Source organism: Onychomys torridus, chromosome 3, assembly GCF_903995425.1.
Source record: "Onychomys torridus chromosome 3, mOncTor1.1, whole genome shotgun sequence".
Taxonomy (NCBI): Eukaryota; Metazoa; Chordata; class Mammalia; order Rodentia; family Cricetidae; genus Onychomys; species Onychomys torridus.
Window position 1 is genome coordinate 35,712,038 of NC_050445.1, and position 14,700 is coordinate 35,726,737.

General features: G+C 41.4%; 1 protein-coding gene across 1 annotated transcript in view; it reads right to left on the reverse strand.

Moving 5' to 3' along the window:
* The window catches only part of LOC118580013, a 29,798-nt gene that overhangs the window by 10,477 nt on the left and 4,621 nt on the right, over window positions 1–14,700 (reverse strand). Inside the window, exons 4-6 of the mRNA XM_036181851.1 lie at window positions 13,163–13,191; window positions 7,072–7,141; window positions 1,878–1,935 (exon numbers count right to left, since the gene is read on the reverse strand). Of these exons, the coding sequence (XP_036037744.1) occupies window positions 1,878–1,935; window positions 7,072–7,141; window positions 13,163–13,191 (157 nt within the window). The remainder of the gene's footprint in view (window positions 1–1,877; window positions 1,936–7,071; window positions 7,142–13,162; window positions 13,192–14,700) is intronic.

A 14,700-nucleotide genomic window follows, 5' to 3' on the forward strand; every position in this document is an offset into this window, starting at 1 on the left:
CTGATTGTGTGACCTTTGCGTGCATCTGCGCAATCACGTAGCACACAATAACATAAGACACAAGACACTCCCCCACCCTAACCCCCTGCACGTACTCTGACTACTCAAGGTTCAGCCAGTTGTTTACTGTCTGGGACCCTTTACCAACTTAGAGCTATATGCATGGGTCAATGTGAATGTGCTAGGCCAGCCAGCCTCCATGGCAGCTCAAGGACAAAGCCTGGCACTTGTCCAGGCATGCTCAAAAATGATAACTGTAACCCCCAACCAGTAAATTCAAAGGTTACACACCCTCACCCAATCATATGATGTACCACCCTGCTTGTAGTTTTTCCCTTAAAAAACCCCTCACCCTGAGAGTTCAGGGTCATCCTCCTCCACCTGCTATGTCAAGTGTTGGACATGGACCAAGCCCAGGCTTGCTTGTTATCAATAAACCCCTGTGTGTTTTACATCAGATATCAGCTCTGCGGTTCTCTTGCTCGGGGTCTCGCAACAAGACCAGGTTGCTGTAATTCTCCAACATCACATCAATATACAAAGCACTTTGAGCAGAGTCCAGGCATCCCCACTCCTCTTTTGAGAAGTCCACAGCTACACCCCAGAATGTCAACAGCCCCCAGCACATGTATACTGGAGAATCAGTCATTTCTTTCTGTTTCTCTTCTCTGAGTTTCTCCTTCAAGGACAATGAATTGATGGCTTGTTGCCCTGAATCCTTCACTACTGTCTCCTCCATCTCCATTTTCCAGGCCTGTTTGTTCTGCTCCACAGGTGAGCAGGTCTGATGATTATCAGTGAGCTCTGAGAGGTTTCAGGGCCACAGGGTTTCAGTTCTGACATTGCCACTGCTGCTGACTGGTGACTTTCCCAGGCCACTCCACAGGGTGGCTGTGGGTAGTTTTAGCTTCCTGCAAGATCCTCGGCGCCCCCTGCCCCTGTGCAGAACAAGACCCCTTGCTGTGTCCTCCAAACCCAAGTCTATACCACACCACGTGTTTTCCCAGGTGCAGGCCCCTGAGCTCTGTCTGGGAATGGGCCCTTGGCAATCCTGGCTTTGAGTCCTTAGTCCCACTTCCCTGGCCTCACCCACAAGGTATAACAAGAATTTCAATCCTGAGCATCCTCAAATGGACTTATCAGGGAGAAATGTCCTAAATCATAAAGGAGAGGCATCCCTTTCCACGTGAGAGGGGCCAATAGGGTGAGGGGAGGCTTCCGGGCACACTGGTGTAGCTTTCACAATAAAAGTAGACAAAGCAGGGAGCTCTGTAGTGTCACTTAGGCCGCAGACAGGGAGAGGCAAGTGGTTAGAGCAGGTAGAGGAGAAAACAGCTGGAGAGGTGCACTAGGAGAGGCTTTGGAAAGTGAGGGTTCCAACAGAAGAGCAAGTGTCTTAGTAAGTACAATTGCCCAGGTGGTGGGGCCCTGAAGGGTGTAGCAAAAGAATGCCCATATGGTAGGTAGGTGCCCCAAAGCAGGGCGATGCCCCCATAGTGGGCACCACAAAGTGGGTAGCAGGCTCCGGAAGCCAGAGAAAGGACACTTCCTGAGAAGTCGAGGAGAGATGGATGGTTAGATAAGGTGGAAAGTAGAACAGAAAGGCTTTAGAATCAAATTTGGTGGGTGGCCAAAGCCAGCAGAAACAAATGGTCCATACATATCTTAAGAGAGTCAGATTAGTAGCATGGTTCAGAGTGGCCAAGTTCCTTGGGAGGGAACTCATTTTTGCCACTCCTGGTTTTCAGTGCCATATGAATGAAAAAAGAAAAAAAAAAAGGAAGAGAGAGGGGGGAGGGAGGGAGGGAGGGAGGGAGGGACGGAGGGAGGAAACAAATTTGTTTGACCTGTCTGCACTGGATGCCTTGATCACTTACCGATGGGAGGTTCACAGGCTGGAGGTACGTCAGGGTGTATGCTTGCCCCTGATTGGACCTGATGGAAAATGCAATGAATTATCAGTTTTCCTTCTTAAGTTGCTACAAACTGTGATTTGAGTCATTTCCCTGGAACCTGGGTATGGACCTGGCCAGAGCCCACCCACCTGGCCAGTATTTAATTAAAGCTTACTTTAAATTTGGCTTAAACTGTGGTAGTGGTCTATTTCTCAACCAGCGGGATTAACACTTCCTGTGCTGAGTTGTTTGTTTGTTTGTTTGTTTGTTTTTCTGGTTTGCTCTTGTGCATGTCTTCTACATGCAGGCACAGCCACTGTGAATTGACTTGTGTTAATGCCCTGTTATGCCCAGAAAATGCTTTTCCTATAATCATTTACTTCCTTATGGTTCTTATAACATTTATGCCCCTACTCCTTGACAATCTCTGAGCCTTAAAAGAGGGGTGTGATACAGAAGTCCCACCTGGAGATGAGCATTCTGCATTGTGGTGATGTATTGTGTCCCCCAATAAAATTTATCTGAGGATCAGAGGAAAAAGCCAGCCACTATAAATAAACATAGGAGTCAGGCAGTGGTAGCACAAGCCCTTAATCCTATCATTCAGGAGGCAGGGATCTATCTGGATCTCTGTGAGTTCAAGGTCACACTGGGGAACAGAGCAGTATGTAGTGACACTCGACTTTAATCCCAGCACTAACCATAGAGGTCTGGGGGTCTATACAGACAGACAGAAAGTGACAGAGCTGGGCAGGAAGAGGAAGTGATGTAGTTGGGCTAAGAGAGCAAATGAGTGAGCAGAACAGAAAGGAATATAGGTGTGGGTATACAGGAAGTAAGTCTCTTTGGAGACTGAGGTGTCGGTGAGGTGAGGTTAGCTTGTGGCTTTTACTATTTCCCTGATCTCTCAGGTAAATTTTATTGGGGGACACAATACATCACCACACTGCATTTTCATTCTCTGCACATTGTCCAGTTTTGAATCTGTGTATGGAAGCATCTCTGCTGAGGACTGATAGGTGTCCTAAGCTATGGGTATAATGACAAGACTGTAGGAGTTGACTTCTGGTTGTATTTCTTCCTCATAATTATTTCTTTCTCAGTATGTCCCAACCATTGAAAACAAAAAGCACTTCCAGAAAGGCATCCACACCTTATTACTGTAAACTTCGAATCCCCCTGTGCTTTTTAGTGACTTGATGACTCATTGCTATTTTCTCAGTGTTACTGTTCCACTGTCTGCATGTACCACCGTTTGCTCGTTCACTTATCTCTGGAAAGGCAAAGCAGTTTCCTCTGTAGTGTGGCCTTTGAATAATATACTTTCTCTGCTGGTTCACCATGAGTCAGCAAATTCCTCAGAGTGGCATGTCAGAAAGCTAGTCTCCCTTAATGTAAAGAGGAACTAAGCTTTCTGGGTGGAAGAAAAAGAGAGGGCCTCTTCTGCCTGTTGGCTGTTGCCTGTGAGAGATGAGATCTAGAGGAGAAAGGAACAGCAGATCTTGATTTTAAGGACTGCCAAGTTTTGATTCAGTTTAGTGACTGACAAATCCTGACCTGACTGAAGTCAGCTACAACATGAAGGTCGGATAAGAAGAGAGGTGGGATGCGTTAGATTTAGAGGCTGGAAATGGCTTGGATGGAATGAAGCCTGGTGGACAGAGGCTGTCATTCAGGATGTGTTTCCTGGGTCACACAGGAGTGTGGGGTAGATAGGTCTCACTGAAAAGGTTGGATGTGACATGGGAGGGTACTGAGGTTTGGGAGAGAGGGAGGAAGGTTCCTGGCCCAAGCCTAGAGCTCCTTTGGAGTGAAGACAGAAGGCCAGACTAGAATGGTGTATGGATGTGGGACCCAGGCTAAATCTGCTGGGTTGTGGGAAAGGCTAGCCGGTGGAGGAGGCTGTGGTAGTCTGGATACCACATGGGATGGTAAATGCAGTGAAGAACACATGGGGCTCACTTAGGACTGCGTGCATTTGTCGGATTTATTGTAGTCCTAAATTAATCATTGTTTTTGGAAAGTTAGAATGAACAGCTAAAATATCTGCTTTGGAAGGACTGAAAAGCTGTTTATAACATCTAGCGAAGTATTAGTTATCTGCCATGCCAACACAATTCCCCATTAGGTAGCTTGCTGTGCATTATAGTGAATTTGGGAAAGAGATGACAATTCAGAAACTTGTGAATGCATTTTTTCTCTAACCACAATTCTTTTTGTTTGTTCTCTCTTTCATTTATTTATTTATAAAATATGGATCTTGCTGTGTGTTCCAATCTGGCCTGGAAATTGCTATGTTCTTGGCTTGGCAACTAAAGATCCTCCAAACTCAGTCTTTTTCATAAATGCTGGGATTATTAGTGTGTGCTACCCCTCCATTCAATGTCAATTGAATTCAATGCCAAAACTGATAGTCCCCAAATGAGAGCCAATGAGACTGCTAAATGATAGTATTGTTCTGTCTTATCATTTGCTCAATAGGATTAGAAATGATATTAAAGAAATCCTGGCATGTCCAGATTGCTACCAAAAAACACGGGGTAATGCCTCCTCTGGAAAGGAAAGGTGTAGACTAGAATTATTAAATTAAAGAAAGATAAATTTGTTGAGAGACAGAGTGAACAAGTGGGTGTGGCATCTAACAGGACTTTCGTGCCTTGCAGAGGCTTGGAGCAAGAAAACAGCTTCAATTCAAATAACTCTTAGGACACAATTGCTGGGAGCAGCTTTTCAAGAACTCAGAAGTGAGCTGCATCATGTTCAAACTGATAAGCTCATCAAGGACTTTGCTTAGAAAGCTACTCATGGGCATGCTTCCCCATCCAATGTAGAGAGCACTGATCCATGGTGTTCTGAGTAAGCATTGTGTGGCCTGACCCGAGAATAATAAGAATGACCCTGGCTATAACAGCAGAAGGTTATCTTTTGCTTTTGCCAAAAATCAAAAGGCGTTCTTTTATGCATGATGGCTAATACCTATGATGCCATGTACTTAGAAGGCTGACGCAGCAAATTAAAAAGCCAAGGTCATCATTGGCTACTATGGAATGCAAGGCCAGCCTGAGTTATAGTCCCTTACTCAAAAGAGTAAAGTTCAAGGACCCTCCGGGGTGCAGAGAAAGTCAGCTGAAGGCCAAGCATGGCTGTGTGGTGAAAACTTGTCTCAAAAATTTAAAAATCATTTTAGAAAAGTTGAAGAAGCTCAGCCTTGAAGGACTTGCCTGGCAAGGGAATACTGCATAACAGTTTCCTCCTCCAAGACTACACATTCCATCCTTCAAGGAAACTCCTTAAGCAAGAAGGTCTAAACAAACAAACAAAAAACAACAACTCAAAATAGCTTCAGGTAGTCCCCTGAAACTGATCAGATTCACTAGACCCTTCCCCACCCGAGTAAGCAATCAGAACAGTTGCCAAGAAGACTCCCAGAGAAGCCATGCTGCAAAGAAGTTCCTTAGACCAGAACAGCTGCCTAGAAAAAGCAGAAGCCAGCTGAGCTGCCTGGAGGCGGTTTAGGCCAGTTGAGGACACTCTTAACATGTTGGGCTGCCTGCAGACTGTGAAGTGAGCTCCAGGTTCCCAGCTTTGTGAGCTGTCACCCATTCTGAGGTGAGCTTTGGTGATGCAGCTGTCTTTGAGTTATTTCTGCTCCTGCAAGTAACTCCTCACCCATACTCTTGAAAGTAAACCCAATAAAACTCATTGGTTCGCCTAATTGGTCTTTGGTGGTATCCGTACCTTGGTCTTTTGTGAGTTCCCTAAATGGGGTTGAATAGGGGTGTGTGTGTGTGTGTGTGTGTGTGTGTGTTACATCTCCCCAGGAAAAGTTTTGTCACAACAGGAAAGGTCCTAACTTTCATCCCTAGAACTGAAAAGAAGTTACCGCTTTCTGAGTCCCATCCGTCAGTATATTATGTGTTTAAAAAGAAAAGAAGAAGGAAAAAAAAGCTGTGTGAGATGTCAATGGTGAGGTGAAGGTAGGACACTTGGGTCCTAACATAGGACATTAGTTATTATAAGCTGGAGGATCAATGCTGCTGAGAATCAGAAGACCATTACATGTAAGATTTTCACATAAAACAAAGCTCAGTCAGAGTGGCATTAGTCTGCATTTTGACAAAACTCTTAATGTATGTTTTTTCTTAATTTAATAAATTTACCTTTGTCCACATGTGGGGATATGTTCACATAAATGCAAGTGCCTGAAGGAACCAGAGCTGGAGTTACAGGTGATTGTGAGTTGCCTGGTATGGGTGCTAGGAATTGAACTTCAGTCTTTTGGAAGAGCACTTTGTATTAACTTCTGAATATATGGTTCAATTAAAGACTGCTGGAAGTTGGATCCCCTACCTCCATTTATTCTTAATTTTTTTTTTTTTTGAGAATTTCACCCAAGTACTGTATTTATATCCTTCTTACCCCTCCTTTCTCCCCTCTCCAATTCCTCCCATCCCCCATTTCCTCTCATCTCAAATCATGGTCTTTTTTCATACACACACACACACACACACACACACACACACACACACACACACACAACTTACTACATCCATTTAGTGTTGCTCATATATATGTGTGTTTAGGACTGACCACTTGGGACTGGATAATCTATTAGAGGGCTCTACCCTGGAGATACTGATTCTCTCTTTCTCAGAAACCATTGATTTTCTGTAGCATTTCATCATTCAAGCTTGCATGCTGACGGTTGGCGTCATTATGCAGGTCTTGTTTAGACAACCTTGTTGTTGAAATTTCATGGGCACGGCTTCCATGCCATGTCTAGAAAATGCTATCATGCAGCAGATATCCTGTTCCTCTGACTCTTAACAATCTTTCCACCTCATCCTCTGAGGTCTTCCCCGAGGTTGGCTATAGAGGTTGAGTTGTAGAGTTATCAACTGGGGGTTGTTGCCCGGCTGCCAGTGGTTCTCTGCAGTTTGATCATTGTGGATCTCTGTAATAGTTCCAACCTGCTGCAAAAAGAAGCTTCTTTGATGAAGGTGAGAGCCAGGCTTACCAGAGGAGGCTGGTTTCGGAGCTCTGGGACCAGAGGAAGACTGGGATGATACTAATGAGGTTCTGGTAAGCTCATCAGATAAGGCTGGTAGGCAAGCTGTGCCTCTTCCTATTTTAAACAACAGTAGTGGTGTGTCGCTGTGGATAGCCAGGAACTTACTTGGTAGACCAGGTGGACTTGAACTTGAGGCATTCCTCTTGGCTCTGACTACAAACTCCTTTATTCACTTCTGGGAAAATAAGAATAGGAGAAGATGCTACCATAGCTCCAGAAAACAGGTTAAGCTTCATAAAGTCCCTGAAAGCACAATGCGGATCTCAGACATTGCAAGCCTTCAGAATCCAAGAACATCAACTCATTGTATCTAACTAAAAATGCTAGAAAGGTAAACCATGTGCTCTTACTCCTCATTCAGTGCAGGAATGAAAGAATCGTACCCTAGAAGAAAGAATTGTAAATTCATGTAAATTCTTCAAACTTCAGAAAGGTTATTCTACTTCTGTCTAGAATGAAACTAGGATTTCTTAATCCTCAATCAGAAGTTCAAAAATCTTTATTGTTGTTATTGTTATCTGTGACAAGGTCTTTCTATGTATCCCAGAACTCACTTTGTACACCAGACCTCCAGAAGTTCAGTAATCTTGAAACTAATCCTTAAAATATGAGTATTTCAATATTAAATAATTAAAATATTAAACCTTTTAAAATTATTAAAACCAAGTCATCAAAGTTGACCTATCTATGAGGAAATTTAAATTTCAGATTGTCCAAAGAGTAGCTCCTTGATTCATAAATCAAGAAGCAAAAGGGGCCGAGCGGTGGTGGTGCACACCTTTAATCCCAGCACTTGGGAGGCAGAGCCAGGCAGATCTCTGTGAGTTCGAGGCCAGCCTGGTCTACAGAGCAAGATCTAGGACAGGAACCAAAACTACACAGAGAAACCCTGTCTCGAAAAAACAACAACAACAAAAAACAAACAAACAAACAAACAAAAAAAAAAAAAAACAAAAGAAGGAGGAGGAGGCAACAAAAGGGAATTTATTTTTGAGACAGGGTCTCTTTACATAGCCCTGGCTATCCTGAAACTTACTTCATAGACCAGACTGGCCTCTGCCTCCCAAGTGCTGGGATTAAAGGTGTGCACCACCACAACTGGCAGAATTTTAATTTATAAGTCATTTTTCACTTTTTTTCTCAGCTCCACATAAGTTTTTTTTTTGTGATTATACCAGCAACATTTTAGAAGAAATACAAAGTAGATCACAACAGAAAGACATAATACTCCAAGTGAACTAAAAATTATATATAAATTTAAATGTATGTGCCACCACAGCAGCAGCACCTTTATTGTTGTGTCCAGAGTCTAGATCCCCAAAAGATCACTAAGAGACCGAATCTGATGCAAAAAAACAAAAAGTCTTTCATACGAGTTAATTCAGGCCTCTTGGTCCGACCGGCTGATGCAGGAGAGGCCTAGAGCAGCACAGGGCGAGGGTTTTTATAGTGGCTAGACAATGGGCAGACTTGAGGGATTCCAGGATGGCCTAGTTACAGACCTGGAATTGGCTCAAGCCCTGGCTAAGAGTACCTAGACTGAGCTGATTGGCTCTCTTGGGTCTAGGGAATTGCAATATTTTAGTTTCATCGGAGAGACACCTGGAGTTGTTTGTCTGCTTCTGATTGACCCTTCCCTGTGGTGAGGTGTTCATGACTTCTGATTGACCCTCCCCATAGGGTGAGGTGTTCATGGCTCTCTCTCTGACTAGGGCAAAGGTCAGGGGCAGTTGAGATTAGGGGAGCATCCTGCTCAGGCCTTTTAGCTGCGGCTGCAATTCTGCTGAGGCCTGGGTCTCTTGTTATGAGAATGTATTTGCTAATATACATAACCAGGTGAATATTCTTATTCTCAAAAACGTGTTCTTATAATTAGTTATTAAATTTTTGAAAGATTGAGACTAATTTATTAATCATAAAAGTTAGCAACATTAAACTATTATTTTGGTCGGCTATATTTGCTTTTGTGGCACTATTTTACAAAAACCAAATATCAAAGCAAACCCACTCCTCTGTTTTACAGTGCTACTATGGTATTTATTTTTTTAAAACAAGTAGGTTTATGAGCTACTTCACAGATTGTACCTAGGTAACAGTTGTATTATTTGTTTAAAAAATATGAAACTAGGGCTGGAGAGATGGCTCAGAGGTTAAGAGCACTGACTGCTCTTCCAGAGGTCCTGAGTTCAATTCCCAGCAACCACATGGTGGCTCACAGCCATATGTAATGAGATCTGGTGCCCTCTTCTGTGTACATAATAAATAAATAAATCTTTTTTTAAAAATGAAACTATTGGATCATTTTCCCAAAGAACCGTGTTTTTTAAGTGTTATGCCTTTCCCTCTGTTGCTACTTATTATCCTGGCCAGTTTCTATGCATCTCTTGTATTCTTTGTTTTATTGAGACAGAGTCATGTGTAGTCCCTGGTGGCCTTGAACTGGCTGTATAACTTAAGACCTTCAAATCTTGATTCTCATGCTTCTACCTTCTAAATACTGGGATTACTGATGTGGATCTTACCTGGGTCTGTCTCCTATTTTTATATTATTTCTTTTTCAGCCTTCCAAGTATGTCCCAAAGCTAGAATAAAAAGTTGTTCATAAAAGATGTCCAGATCTTAACACTGTAAACTTAGAATCCCTCTGTGCCTCTTAGTGCCTTGGTGATTGGTCATTTCTAGTTTATTGAGATTATTGTTCCACTCTCTTTATGACTACCTAAGTGCACTACATTTAAATTTTATTTTATTTTTACTTAGGTGTGAGGCCAGAAGAGGGCATCCCAATCACCTGCAGCTGGAGTTTCAGGTTGTTGTGAGACTCCAGACATGGGTGCTGAGAACTGAATTCCAGTCTTCTGGAAGAACAGGAAGCACCCTTAACCACTGAGCCATCCCTCTAGCCCTGATTATACCATATTTTGCTTGTCCACTCTGGAAGGACATAGTTGTTTCTCCACATTTGTGGAGTTTTAACTAAAGTATTAAACTTTTTCTGTTGTTCACTATCAGTCAGCAAGTTTAGCGTAGATGAATGTTGGAAAGCTAGACTTCCTTGTTATAGACAGGAACTCAGTTACTGAGAGAAAGAAAACAAGGGGTTTTCCTGGCCTGTTGGGTGTTTCCTGTGTGAAAAGAGGTCCAGAGGAGAGGGAAAAAACCGAATTTTGATTTTAAGGATTGTAATTCTGGATTCAGTTTAGTGATGGGCAAGCCCTGACTGGATTTGAGTCAGTTATAACACTTGAGGAGTCAGTCCATGGAAGGGAAGTAGGTGTTGTCATGGTGAGGTATTATTTGGGGATGACACATAGGTGCTGTGTTTCTTTCTATTCTTTTGTGCTTCCTTTTGCCTTTTATACATTCTCATGTGTTAATAAGTTGACTCTGGTTAGATCTTGAAGCAAATTTTAATTCCCAGATGGTGTATGATTACTCTGTTTATGGAAGTATATTGACATGATGTTTTGTACCTAGAAGACCTCAACACCCATCATAATGTATTGTTAAATGATCTACTTCAACATTAATAATACACGTATATATTGTAATTGGTGGCACCAGAATACAATACAAAGTCCCTTAAATCTACTCCCTATGCACATTGGGTGGCATGACAGTGTAAATGTTATAATTTGGAAATCCTCTGTGAGTCACAAAGTAAAGACAGGTGTATTATTCTTGCTAATATTTGTTCTTTAGCCAAGAAATCTGAGTCAGCAAAAAAATACCTTATTAAGTAGTTGAGAGTAATCAGTTAGCAATTTCTGGGTAAGATGTCAGCTCATTGTAACAGCAGATATTTACTCAAGTGCTTATGGGTTCAAAGTTTAGGCTGGAATTGTTTGGTCCACATGGCATCAGTAAGGTTCCCTCTTAGGTTTGGCATGGACTTATTCACAGTCATAAAATAATAGCATTCCAGTGACCTATTCCTACTCATGAGATATGTGCACTGTCACTTCTGCCACATTCTCTTGGTAAAAGAGTTGCCAAAGCAGCATAAAGCTGAGAATTAGAAAAATTAGATTCCACTTCTTGATGGGATGCATTGTAAATAAGCTATTGCTACTTTTAATCAACCTCAGAGTGTTTAATAAAGTCTTTGCTTATATACTTCTGGCTTCATGGTTTATACTTCTAAGAAACTTGTCTTTCTACTTTTTTTTTATTCTGATGAATACATGTGCATAATAAAATTTACTTGATTAAAAGTGTAAACAAAGTCGAGAAGAAAAAATTCAATGAAAAAGATTGAGCTAGGTGTTATGTATTTATAACTTTTCTTATTGCCATAACAAAATATCTGGCAGGAACATCTGAAGGAAAGAAGGGCTTAGTTTGGCTCACAATTTGAAGGAATACAGTCTACCATGCAGGGAAGACATGAGACAGTAATATGTGTTAGTTGATCACATTGCATGCAGACTCAAGGAGCAGATAGAAATGAATGTTTGTACTCAGCTAGCTAAGACCCCAACTCATCAAATGATGTCATCCACAGTTAGAGTGGGTAATCCCGCCCTAATTAACCTAATCTAGATAATTTCTCACAGGCATGCCAGAAGTTTGTCTCTTCATTTATCCTAGATACTGTAGTTAATAATATTACCTATTATAGGCTGTGATTGTATTTTATGTTAACACCCTGACTTCAGGGAGTGGAGCTATAGCTCAGCTGGTTGTAATGAGTCTTTTCTGTGTCCCACCAGCCAGCTCCCAATTAATGACACAGAGACTTCCTATTTAATTATGAAAGCTCAGCCTATAGCTTAGGTTTGTTCTAACTAGCTCTTATAACTTAGCCCATTTATATTAATCTATATTTGTATTTGGCAAATTCAGAGAAAGTACTGTATTATCTATCTTATCTTAGTAAGCCTAGAGTTTTATACCTAAACCACTTTTGATTATCCTAAAAAATACTTTTGCATTACCACCCTAAAAAATACTTTTTTGGACCTTAAAACATCTTAAATAAAGAGCTTAAGCTTTTATGTTTCTCAACCTTATAAACTTAACATCTCTTAAGTAAATTACTTTTCTGAATTTTCTGAATTATAATTACCTATTCTTCAACCCCATCAAAGATCTTAGAAAGATATAATATTACCTGAGTGAACAGGAAGTGCAGAGTAAACAACTATAGAAATAACAGAGATAGCTGACTGCCTGGACAGTCACTCAAGGTTACTTTGCAACACTGGGCATTCATTTTCAGCCTACAGGCTGACTGACTTTTCTGTGAAACAGAAATTTTGAAGGACTGTCCTACCTCGTCTTGGCAAAGTTTGGCAGTCACCTTCTTTTGTGTCTTGCTTGTCCAATTTGGACAGCATACTGTCAGCAGCTGAGGCAAAGGCAGTATCTAGCCCAGTTGTCTAGCTTTGCCACATTGAAAGCAAAATTCTGTATGGAGGTTCTTTGATGCCCATCATCCTTTTCTGAAGGAAATTGGGGCTGCCAGAAGCATGTGTGTCTCACTATATGCCTTATGTTATTAAAACATTTTAAATGCCATATTCTTTGGGTTTTTTAAAGTATTTGAAGAGCATCTATCTATTTAAAATATATCTCTGTTTGACTTTGAAAACATACCTAACATGACTATAAGTTTGTTTGCTATAGATGACTAAATACTAACCTGTCTTTCTTTATCCTAAATAGCTTTCAAGGGCTAAAACTTTACATTTTTCAATGAGCCACATAGGTACAATACCTTAAACAAGAGAAGAGACATATACAGTTTAATAAAAATAACCTCAAATTTGTATCAATACATAAAAATCCATACCAATGTAAAAAAATTGAGAGTAGTGGTTGTTCAAAAATAGACTCAACAATCCACCCTTTTATCTCATCATTTCTATACAACATTTCTTCTTTTTCCCTTCAGAAGGAGTTCCCTGAATCTAATCTCCTTTGTTAAGCTTTTTTTCCTGACCATGACCAATAATAACTTGTAACCAACTCCCCTAAATGATGGCAAACATCCATAACCGACCAAATGACTCAAAATAACCCACCCCATCTCTTGAGAATGTCGACATCATGTTCTCTAGACTGATTCCTATTGTCTGGGCATGATGATGTCTTTAAGGAACCCTGACAAAATTGGGATAATGGTCAAGTGCTGGGAGAGCTAGCTTTATTATTTTTCTTTAGTCTCTGTGTGATAGAAAAGTGTAGAGCTTACCTAATGTCTTGGCTAGATAGTCTGTGAGGCTGGACCATCTCAGCTAGCAGGTTTGAAGTTGTTCTGGATGCAGAACTTTGATGAAAGTACAACAAAGGCATTCTGAGAGGCTGGATCACCTGGGCTACTTATCTTCATTGGTGTCTGGCCTTTTTTTTTTCTGAAAACACATAAACTTTTAAAGGTAACATGTATGTCTGCATTAACACAAGTATGGAATGTGTGGTGTGTTCAAGACCACTAAAGATGATTTTCTGTCTTATGTTTGTATGGGTAAAAGACATCTGGCAACTTTATAAATCCCTTTGGGCTATATAGCCAAACTATAAATCTCCATCCATGCCATATAAAAGGATGGCATGTAATAATAAGTCATGAGGACTCTGTAGCCAACAAGATTTACTATGTTTCATCTAGTCTCAGAGCTGTCCCCATAATAAATGGATCAGAATAGAGTGGAGGATTCTGGGGGAAGGAAGTGACACCAGGTGCAAAGCATGCTGGGCTCAGGTGGGCCCACTCAAGGCAGTTCAGTGGCATGTGATATAGCGATGCATTCCTGGGCCGTTCTCCTCGGTTGTTGCAAATAAGCAGCTGGCCCCAAACCCCGCAGAGACTATGGTCTACAGAGAGTAGATCTAGCCAGCTGGTAACCATGAGTGAATGGACAAAGAAAAGCCCCTTAGAATGGGAAGAATACGTTTATAAAGAAGTCAGAGTGATAGCCAGTGAGAAGGAAGAGTATAAAGGATGGCGTTTAACTACAGACCCAGTCTCTGCCAAACAGGTTTCTCTGTGTAGCTTTTGGATCCTGTCCTGGAACTCACTCTGTAGACCAGGCGGGCCTCGAACTCAGAGATAAGCCTGGCTCTCAGGAGGTTTTTTTTTTTTTTTAAACAAACAAACCAACAAACAAAAAAACGTTTAGATGTTTAGGATCTCAGTGAGTGCTGTGGACATTGTCCTCGTGAACTTCCTTGAAGATGTGTCACTTGTCTTGGTCCTTCTTAGTTTTTTTCTTCATGTCTGTAGCCAACATTTTCAGGCCTCCCTCAAATCAAATCTGATCTTCATTAATTTAGCAGAGAACTATAACCTTTTGTTTCCTGTGGAAACAAAGGCATAAGCTCTCCTGAAACCAAAACATCCCTAAAGAATATAGTCTGGTTTGATTTAGCAGTTCCTTTTATAATCCAATGTCTCTCAGCAGCAGCCATTTGCTCATCATCATTCACAAAATTCAAAGTCAACAAAGCATCATACAGGATCCAGGTGCCCTGTGTATTTCCTATCTTTATGTGGCTTCTTTCTTTTATATCACATTACTCTCTCTTTAAAGACTTTATTATTTTTAAACTACTTTTTCCTATGACTGTATATACCCAGTTTTTACTGCACACTTGCTGTCTTCTCTGACCATGTGAGCCAAGCCTTAAACCCACATGTGGCTCCAAACATGGAGCTGGCTGGCTCAAGCCCACAGGCAGCAGCTGGAGCCATGTCTCTGAACACTGTGGTCTGTCTGAGAGACTGGGGAC